Source organism: Primulina tabacum, chromosome 5 (genome assembly GCF_025594145.1).
Source record: "Primulina tabacum isolate GXHZ01 chromosome 5, ASM2559414v2, whole genome shotgun sequence".
Lineage (NCBI taxonomy): Eukaryota > Viridiplantae > Streptophyta > Magnoliopsida > Lamiales > Gesneriaceae > Primulina > Primulina tabacum.
The window spans coordinates 37,171,019-37,181,031 of record NC_134554.1 but is presented as its reverse complement, the minus strand read 5'-3'; the positions used below and the strand labels follow the sequence as shown (position 1 = coordinate 37,181,031).

The 10,013-nt window shown below is 36.5% G+C and overlaps 1 protein-coding gene across 3 annotated transcripts; it reads left to right on the top strand.

Moving 5' to 3' along the window:
* Positions 1 to 253: 253 nt before the first annotated feature.
* LOC142547557 (clathrin interactor EPSIN 3-like) lies at positions 254 to 9,767 on the top strand. Of its 3 annotated transcripts, none has more exons than XM_075655914.1 (14): positions 254 to 418; positions 1,255 to 1,340; positions 1,576 to 1,627; positions 1,727 to 1,806; positions 2,301 to 2,379; positions 2,680 to 2,763; positions 2,853 to 2,998; positions 4,566 to 4,892; positions 5,739 to 5,780; positions 5,872 to 5,979; positions 6,073 to 6,263; positions 6,809 to 7,023; positions 7,825 to 8,866; positions 8,946 to 9,767. In XM_075655914.1, the coding sequence occupies exons 2-14, from the start codon at positions 1,306 to 1,308 to the stop codon at positions 9,380 to 9,382; spliced, it is 2,838 nt and encodes a 945-aa protein (XP_075512029.1). In that variant the 5' UTR covers positions 254 to 418; positions 1,255 to 1,305; the 3' UTR covers positions 9,383 to 9,767. The 3 variants fall into 3 exon arrangements, with proteins under 3 accessions (XP_075512029.1, XP_075512026.1, XP_075512025.1); XM_075655911.1 differs by having other exon boundaries at positions 1,250 to 1,340; XM_075655910.1 differs by having other exon boundaries at positions 262 to 418; positions 1,246 to 1,340.
* The last annotated feature ends 246 nt before the right edge of the window (positions 9,768 to 10,013 follow it).

Here is a 10,013-nt window from a genome sequence, read left to right as displayed (position 1 = left end):
CTTTTTATACTAAGAATATTACTTTTTATTGTAAATATTGGTAGGATTGACCCGTCTCATAGATAAAAATTCGTGAGACCGTCTCATAAGAGATCTACTCGAAAATGATTTACTATGATTTAGTTTTGACCATGAGATTTCGTCAATGGAAAGGCATAAATGAATCTATTTATCAGTTTAAATATATTGAATTTATAAATTACTATTACTAATAAATAAATCCAGCAAAAAGACAGCTCATGGTACAGAATCGGTTCTCGTCGAATTTTCTTCATTTTCAAACTTTTTTCGCATTCTATTCTTTACGCTTTTTACGCACATATCTGTCTCTCTCGCGACAGGGCACCCATTTCGTCCTCCTTCAACTCTCTCTGTCTTAGATCTGGTGTTCTGTGGAAGAAGCTTTGGATTTGATTATGTACGATCTTGTTCATTCTCATCGAGGAATTTATTCGTTCAATTATGATCATGTTTGTTGGGATCTTCTGTTTCTTGATTGCATTGTAGATCTAATTTATGATTTTCATTAATGGGAATTCAGCTATCAGTTTCTCTCATTTTTTTCGTTCGTTCATATTACGAAACGCTTTTATCTATTGGGTTTTAATTGTTTAAATAATTTGTTGGTATTAAATGGCATTTAAGGTTGCAAAATGGTAGCTCTGAATTTCATTGAATATGGTATGTTTCTTTCTTACCGTGGATTTCAATTTATCATGAAGTTGGGATCTTCAGTTTCTTGATTGTATTTAGATCTAATTTCTGCCACCTATGTATAAGAATTCAGCTCCCACCTTACAATTCATATGTATATGCATGAAATGCTCTTTTTATCGGTTTAGTTTTGTTAATATATCAAGTGGCATTGAAGGTTTCGAAAGGATTAGTGTAAATTTCATTACTCATGATCTTGATTTTGGTATCAAGGATTTTATGTTCAATGTATGTTAATTTTTTTGGATCTTTACTTTGTCGATTGGACGGTAGATCTGATTTCCGCTACCAGTTTATCTTAATTCAGCTGCCATCACTATGATGATCTTGTTTGGTTGTATTTTTATTATCGAATTCATGCTGGTGAAACAAAGAGAAGCAGTGCGAATTGGGAAGGGTTCAAATTCTTAGTATTGACATTTCAAAACTTACAATTCTTGTTTTTGAAGTACTTATTGTAAATGCTGTGATAACTGATAAGAAAGAAATGACTGTTGCACTCTTGGTAAATGATTGGTTATTTACCTTTAGACAGCTCAGACATTAAATTGGGAAGGATTTTCAAATTTGGCTTCCTAATTCAAGGCTCAAATGAAGAAGGCTTTCGGTCAAACAGTTCGTGACATGTAAGATTTGTTGTATTAGCTTTGAACTTGTGGCATGATTTAAATTATACATTAGACATTAAATATCGTTGCTTCGTTTGTTTCTGGAATAGATTGTCTGTTTTTACTTCTTAACTTATTTTCTAATTTACCGATATATTTATTTTTGCATCGATTGGTTCCAACTGTTTGATATGATATTCTGGTTTGGTTTTGATATCAACTTCTTAGCGATGTTTATTATATGATCTTGCAGCAAGAGAGAGGTTAATAAGAAAGTTCTTAAAGTTCCTTCCATCGAACAAAAGGTATTTGTATCCCTTTTCAATTCTGATTTGTCATTGAAGAGTGAAAAAGTGCTTGTTTTTTCGTACGAGTTTTATGGGGTGTTGGGCTTTGGTTTTCAGGTTCTTGATGCAACTAGCAATGAGCCATGGGGACCTCATGGACTGCTTCTTGCTGATATTGCACAGTCAACGAGAAACTAGTGAGTACTAGAAGTGCGAATTGATTTGAGCTAGCTTGCAAGCTTTATTAACGGGCTCAATCTGAGTTCAACTTGAACTCATTTACAATTGCTCAAAAGCTCAGGAGCTTTTTTTTTTTTTTATTTTTATAATGAATAAATTATTTATTGTTATTATACATTTAAACGTTGCTTTGCTGAAAGCAACTAATATCTAAATAAATAATGATCTGTAATTTTTTTTAGCTTGTCTTGTGATGTATTTATTATAATAGTTTGAATTATATGATATACATTAAATTGTAATTTATAATAAAATTGGTAAAAACCCGAGCTTGAGCTAGAGCTTGAACTCGTTCCTCTATTTCGAGGGATTTCATACCCTTGGAAATTGAGCTTGTTGGCTAAACTTGATTAGCATTCTTATGGATATGGAGTCCTGTTAAATTAAACAACTGATACTTTGTAATTTTTCTTTTTCTGTTTAGAAAATACTTATTTTGTAATTCACGCAGTCATGAATATCAGATGATCATGGGGGTACTCTGGAAGCGTATCAATGATACTGGAAAAAACTGGCGACATGTATATAAGGTATGCTTTTCTTACTGTACTTCCTACTTGGCTGCTGCACTCTGTGACTGACTTGAATTTATTGTTTACATTCCCAATCCCCTTGGATACAATTTATGAAAAATCTTTGATCCCTTTTGCCTATTATTTAATATCAATGTCCATTTTAAGAATTTAAATTTCAAGCTACTCAGGCATTCTTTCTTGTGTTGATGTGTAACCTCCTTTTTTGCATGATGTTGTTACATTTTTTGAGGTGCTGTTCTCCAGTCTTCTTTTCTTTCTGACAATGCAAATGAAAGTTTTCTATTTTTTGTCCAGGCTTTAACGGTTTTGGAGTACTTGGTTGCTCATGGGTCTGAAAAGGTCATAGATGAGATTAGAGAACATGCATATCAAATATCGGTTAGTTGTTTATCATCGGGATCCATCGTTTTTAGATGTTCTTACATAGCAGGTTTGCTGGTGGAGTTCAAAATTTTTGTTTCTCGCAGACATTGTCAGATTTTCAATACATTGATTCCAGTGGGAGGGACCAGGGAAACAATGTGAGAAAGAAATCTCAAAGTCTTGTGGTTCTTGTAAATGACAAGGAAAGAATTCAAGAAGTTCGCCAAAAGGCTGCTGCTAACAGAGACAAGTAAGTTGTCACTGAATGTTGTCTGATTGCACATATCATTTGGAGGATTATATTTTGGCTTCCTCTAGATTCATCATTTGAAGTCGGGTATTTTTCTTACTGCATTATGATTTGCCTATCTGCTGTAATTATATTTGAAGGCTGCCTATTCCATACTTTTGTTGGAAGCTTTATATTTACTGATTGCACACTTGTGTTGTGTATTTTTGACTGGTTAGGAATATACTTGATTTCTTGTGAAATTCTTGCGTTTGGAAATTTCAACTCTTCTATTAAATAATATTTGAGATGATGTTTATTTCTGGTATTTCTTTGTATAAAATTTGATTATTGTTGGATTGAGTCATGGGTTCAAGTTTGAGTTGTTTCAAGCCAGCAATTTAGGGGGACCCTTTCTTATTCTTCATGTGTTTTGTTCCTTTAACGTTATGATCTCAAAATTTTCAAAATTCACTCTTGAGGATGGGATTATTATCTGGTTTTATCTGTCGTTCCTTTAAGGATAATGAACTGCTTTATGTTCAAGTATTGGATGACAAATATGAGTACTTTCTTATTTTAATGCTTTGATTAATTTCAAAAGTTTTACTTTTCTTCTATTCCTCTACATGAAAAACGGACAAACTGTAACAAGAAGAAAGTTATGAAAATGCTAGCACATATGATTCTAAAATGTTAATCACCTATATTTAGTTGAAAGGTCTAACTTTTTTTCACCATTAATTCACATTTAATGGAAAAGCTTACAACATCATAGTCTAGGCATTAGACTAAGAATCTTCATGACGATCAATGCTTTGATTAATTTCAAAAGTTTTACTTTTCTTCTATTCCTCTACATGAAAAACGGACAAACTGTAACAAGAAGAAAGTTATGAAAATGCTAGCACATATGATGCTAAAATGTTAATCACCTATATTTAGTTGAAAGGTCTAACTTTTTTTCACCATTAATTCACATTTAATGGAAAAGCTTACAACATCATAGTCTAGGCATTAGACTAAGAATCTTCATGACGATCATAGTGTTTCTGTTGCTGCGTAATGCGTATTTATACATTTTTTTTTCTTGTTGTGCTATCTGAGGGTTGGTAAAAAGCGTTGCTGATTATTTTTCTTCTACTGTTGTACGACATAAATTTCTTTAAAGATGAGTACATTGGGTATGCAGTCGCCGTCTTGTCTGGCACCGCAAGATGCTCGATGCCAAAATTGCTATCAGTCGAGCTTGTGATAGGCATTGCCTAACATTACTATCTGCATTTTCTTACTATATTTATTGGTCTGTGCTGAAGTTTGACATCTCCATGATCTTAGTCATTTATAAATTGCTGTTATGTTGATTTTTAAATCAAACCGTTTGTTCTTTTTATACTTTAGATCTGTCTGTGGACTGTATGATTGAAAATGTCATGCAAAAGATTTTTATATGCTCGATGTCTTCGTGATTTATTTTTTTAATAACCTTTTGCTAGCATAACATGCCTTCAGCCTTCCTATCAGCTAATCCTTACAAGCCCCCAGTTTTCAACATATTTAAATGTTTTCTTCACGAATACATCAATAGGTATCGCAACACATCAATGGGTAATATGAATCAATATGGCTCTAACTCAAGTTCAGGAGGATATGGAGATAGATACGATGATGATCGTTATGATGGCCGATATGGTAACAGAGATGATGACCGCAATGGCTATGGGGACTCATATGGTCGTGTGGGAGATAAGTATAGCAGGGATTATGAGGACCGCTACAGCCGAGATGGATCCAGGGATGATGACTATCGAGGAAGAGGTCAAAACACCAATGATTATCATTATGGATCAAGAGGTGGAAGTGCTGATTTTGATAAGGATCGTGTTTATGAGGATGATGGCCAGGATTCTTCAAGGTTTGTTTAGTTCCTATTTCTGTAAGCCAAATCAATTAATGATGTAAATTTGTAAATTCTTCCTTGAAGTACGTATCTTAAATATGAACATTTGAATGACAGAGCAGAGAGTTTGGATAGCTTAACAGGTTTCGGGAAAATATTTTTGTAGTGCCTATTAACCGAAATTATACATGTGGTTATGAGTTACGTTGTAATTCATCGATTAAGAATATTTGTGTATATTTAGAATTGTCATAAGGTAATTCTAAGCATGTTCTTGGCAATCAGATTCTAGCATTGGCTAGTTTTGATAGTATTGATTCTGGAGCTAAATGTCAAGTGTATAAATTGTTCATGGTGGATCATACTTGTTGAAAATATTCCTTATGCTTAATCCAGCAGAAAGGAATAAAATTGAAAAATGATGGAGCTCGTGAATCTGCTCCTGTCATACTTCGTGAATTCCAAAATAGTCACGTGGGTCTCTGTGCCTTATCCATACACAAAAGTTTCCATTTGACGTGCACAATATGAATTGGTTAAAAAATAGATCTTCTTCAAGCTAGTTTAGTTGAAATGTGGCAATGAATGTTATAGGGCTTAATGGCCACTCATGTTGCCAGACCCATGTGTTACCTATGCATCCCAAACCAAAGCTTTTCTTGCTTGAATTTTTCTCTAAATGAGCCCAAGTCTGCTAACTTATCTAGTATTAGTTTGTCGCACATATTCTGAGAGCTGTGTCATTCTTTTTTTGTTGCATTCATCCTAAAGTATTTTTAGCTTGCTTTTAATTGTGCATCATGGTTAAATAACTATGATTTGATCCTTCAAGATTCTGCTGACGTTTTTTCCCTAATGAAGGGGTAGTGGTGCGAAAGCTGATGATCATTCTCAAGATGGAAGGTATTTATAATATGCATGTCGACCTATTACTCTTGTGTCTTTTTAACAAATATTAATCTAAACTGCATAATTTGTTTCATTATTAAATTAGTACTGTGGGGAAGAGGCTTGACCGGAAATATTCCGAGCAAAACCTTGGCACACCTCCTAGTTACGAGGAGGCTATTAGTGCTACACGCAGCCCCGTTTATAGTGAAAGGTAAATTTGGACAAGCTTGCATCCGTTTTCTACGTTCTATCTGAATGTTTCTGAAATTGTCTGGTCTTCGCTCTCGATTCTCATTGTTGACAGGAATGGGGAAAGTTCACCGGCATCTGCAGCAAAAGCATCGGTTCCTCCTGCTGAGGCTAGTCCAATCCATGAAATATCTGCAACTTCTCCACCCCCAGTTCCGGCTTCCCTACCCACCCAAGTTTCAGCTCCAGATACAAATCAAGAGTTTAATGGGTTTGATGAGTTTGATCCACGCGGTTCGTTTTCAGGTTGAGCTGCGAGATTAATTGTCAGGAAATTAGTGTATTTCACGTTTCCTGAAATTACTATACCATTTATTTATACAAAGAGATATACACTTTACATGGACCTTTCCTGTGCTTCTGCATTCCTCCACATTTTCTGTTGTGGTAATTTCATTTTTGATTCATTAAAAAAACCCTGCATTAATGTATGGATTTTAGATGCCTGCGATGTTGAGATAATTCCAAGGCCGTGTTAATGATCTCTAAGCTTGAGATGGATACAGGGAAGTGTTTCTGTTCTGAGAGACTTTTAACCATGGAAGTGTCACATTGTGTATTCTGTGCTTTAAGTTAGTCAAAATGAATATGCCAAATGTTAAGTGATTTGTGATAAATATTGAATTGGTTTTCTATTGAAGAACTTGATAATATCTTTTCTTGTGATATAATGCTAATATCTTGCATCTATTTTTTTAAGCTGTGTTAAAATATAAAGGTCAATTGAGTAGGAAAAGAGGGCTCACATTGATGATGCCGTGATTTTATTTTGATAAAAATCTTTTTTGTAGCTACTCCACCGACATCAAATGGTTTTGCTCCTGCTACTTCTGCCGATAAGGAGATAGATTTACTAGGTTCTTTGTCTGAGTCATTTTCATCGAATTCTTTGGCGCTTGTGCCTGCTACTGAACCAACTATGACCCCCGAAACTCAGCCCTCTGCAAACTTTAGTTCTGGATCCCAATTTGCAGCCGCATCATCAGCATCTACGATTCTTAATCAGGTGACCTTGATTTATAATATGGCATAGAATAGACTGATGTAACTTATGATTCCGTACTGATTTTCTACATTGACTCTATTGAGAAGGATAATTTTTTTGATTAATGGTTCATATGATTTTTGGCACCTGAAAATATAATAGGCCTTAATTCTTTGCCCTATTTGCTTGTCTTTCCTTTTGTTTTCGATCACTTGATTCTTTGTTGCTTTCTTGTGATTGGTTTAGTTAGCGACTTCCCTCTAAAAGTCGTTACGGCCTTTTTTTCTTTGTTTTACAAAGTTTCAAGATAAAAAATCCAATGAGAAGGGTAAAGTAACTATTGTAGCGTCCCTCATGCCACTCCTTTTGTTAGATGTAGACGACCAGGGAGGAATCGAGGAAATGACTTTGATGGTCCCCGTGTAACCAAACTAAAATCCATTATGCACCCATGTATCAGTAGTCATGAACTCACTTCTTCAACTTTATTTTTATCTAGAAAATGAAACCTTATTAATATTTATTAGTTCAAAAATCCAATGGAGTCTGACGCAACCATCCCAATTCATGCCCATACTTACTCCTCTGGCTGCCTCCCCACTCCATACCCACCCCACCCTCCACCCAAACATTTATTGAAATTAGGCATTGAATGTCGGCTATTTTCCTAGACTATTCAACCCAGGGAGAAAATGATTGCCCAACTTATGAATGAATGGTTGCTCATCATAAATATTTTTTGGTTCTTCATTCTCTGTCCTTTATATGTCATCAATTACCAAGCTTTCACATTTGTGGAAGTAAATATTATCTTTTCTGCAGTCTTTTGATGATCCATTTGGTGACGGTCCTTTTAAAGCTATTTCTTCTACATATGGCGTACCAGCTCAAGATCAGCTTTCTGCACCATCAATCAATCCCCACTCTAGTAAAAACTTTGATGGACATCAGCCAGCTCAAATGGCTGGAACTGAATTTGGGAGTTCTGATGATGAATCAAGTTACGTTCCATCTGTTTCGTTGGGGGTGCAACCTCCTTCTACGAATCCACAGTTCGCTCAACAGAATTCCTCAACCTTCAGCGAGGATATTGATATACTAGCCGATATTCTTCCACCATCTATACCTTCAGGTTATCCAGTTCCAGCCAACCAAAATGCGACTCAGACTTGGTTTCCACCTCAAGTCAATCAGCTGTCACAATTAGGTTTACCATCTCTAACCAACCAAAACAGTTTTCAAGCACAAACAGGTCAGCATCAAGGTTTTCCTACTCAGCTTGGCCAACCTCCACCACAAACAAGTTACCCTCTTCAATCAGCAGAATCTGCATCACAAACCAGTATTCTAGCTCATTCCATGGCTTTGACTTTTCCAGCCCAATCTGGTCAACCATCACAAATGGGATTTTATTCTCAGAGTGGTCAACCTGCATATCTTACAGGGTTTCAATCTCAAAATGCCAGTATTCAGGGTCCTCCAAATGCCAGTTTTCAGGCTCCTCTTGGAGGTCAGTCTGTGCTGCCAAATCCACCAAATCCTAACTTCTACGGGATTCACCTGCAGCAAGATTTATCTACGGGTCCAGACTCTACCAATATGATTCCTCCTAGTTCTGGTGGACAAATTGTGCAGCACAACTTCCAACCACAGATAGGTTCTGCAGTTCCCACGGCTTCACCATTTGGCCCCCAAGCGCCACAACCGCGACCAAGCAGCTTCCCATCTCCTGTGTCATCTATACCAGCTTCAATAGGGTCTTCTGCCGTGGTTCCTCAACCATCAAAAGACAAGTTTGAGACAAAATCCACTGTTTGGGCCGACACCCTCAGCCGAGGGCTAGTCAACCTGAATATTTCTGGACGTGAGCACATTTTTAATTTTAGGCTTATTACATGTTTCTTCTACCACCACTCAACTGATGTAAAGATTTTCCTTTGCAGCTAAAACAAATCCACTCGCTGACATTGGAGTTGATTTTGATTCCATAAATCGCAAGGAGAAGAGGATGGAAAAACCCACGACAGCCCCAGTGACATCTACTGTAACCATGGGTAAGGCTATGGGATCTGGTTCTGGGATGGGCCGCACTGGTACCAGTGCTCTAAGGCCTCCACCAAACCCAATGATGGGTCCCGGTATGAAGATGACTGGTGTTCCAGGGGCTAGCATGGGCATGGCAGGAGATTATGTAGTAAACCAGCCAATGGTACGGGGGATGGGGATGAACATGGGGATGGGGATGAACATGGGGATGGGCCAAGGGATGAACTTGCAACAGCAAGCAGGATTTCCTCCTGGAAACGCCATGCCTGGAGGTTATAATCCCATGATGGGAACGGGTAACTACAGTCAAAGACCGTATAGCGGTGGCTACTGAGGATCTCTAGCCACCATATATCATTGAGAATCTAGAGGTTACTATTCTTGTTTTTCGCAAGCAAAATGAATCAACAACAAATCCAAGACGGGACACGAAAATGGTGCAAGATATGACCTTTTTTTACCTATATAATCAATCATATTGATTTAATATTTTTAGCATGTATACATGTATTCATTATTTCAGGTATCTTTTACAGTATCTTGTATGGCATTTTTGGGGTGACAATTGAGTTCCTTTTGTGCCCCATTATCATTTTAGCTCTGTGATGTGATTTGTATACCATTGAAGAGAACCTTCTCAGGTATCTCTATTTGTATTTTTTGACACAGACCACTTTTGATGAGTGTTGTCCACACTGAATAAAGTTTACTTTTATTTATTTTTTCACATACAATTCCATTTTGGATTTTAATCTTCTCGATCATTAGTTTATTTCCTTCCGTCGAAGGGTAGTCGGAACCTTGCAAAATAATGTGATATCACCGGAAAATCCCCGTCCATTGTGTCACGGTGCGATTTAGGAGCTTTAGTTAGCCTGCGGTGGAATTTTATAATTAAACATGGCGAGAAGATATGTTCCATCATAGTATTACTGTGTAATAATGGATGAAATATAAATTTATAT

Excerpts from the sequence above, each read along its gene's own strand:
- LOC142547557 (XM_075655914.1), top strand. The coding sequence starts at position 1,306 with ATGAAGAAGGCTTTCGGTCAAACAGTTCGTGACAT. Across the intron at positions 1,341-1,575 it reads GGTCAAACAGTTCGTGACAT|CAAGAGAGAGGTTAATAAGA; the intron begins GTAAGATTTGTT and ends ATGATCTTGCAG. Across the intron at positions 2,380-2,679 it reads ACTGGCGACATGTATATAAG|GCTTTAACGGTTTTGGAGTA; the intron begins GTATGCTTTTCT and ends TTTTTTGTCCAG.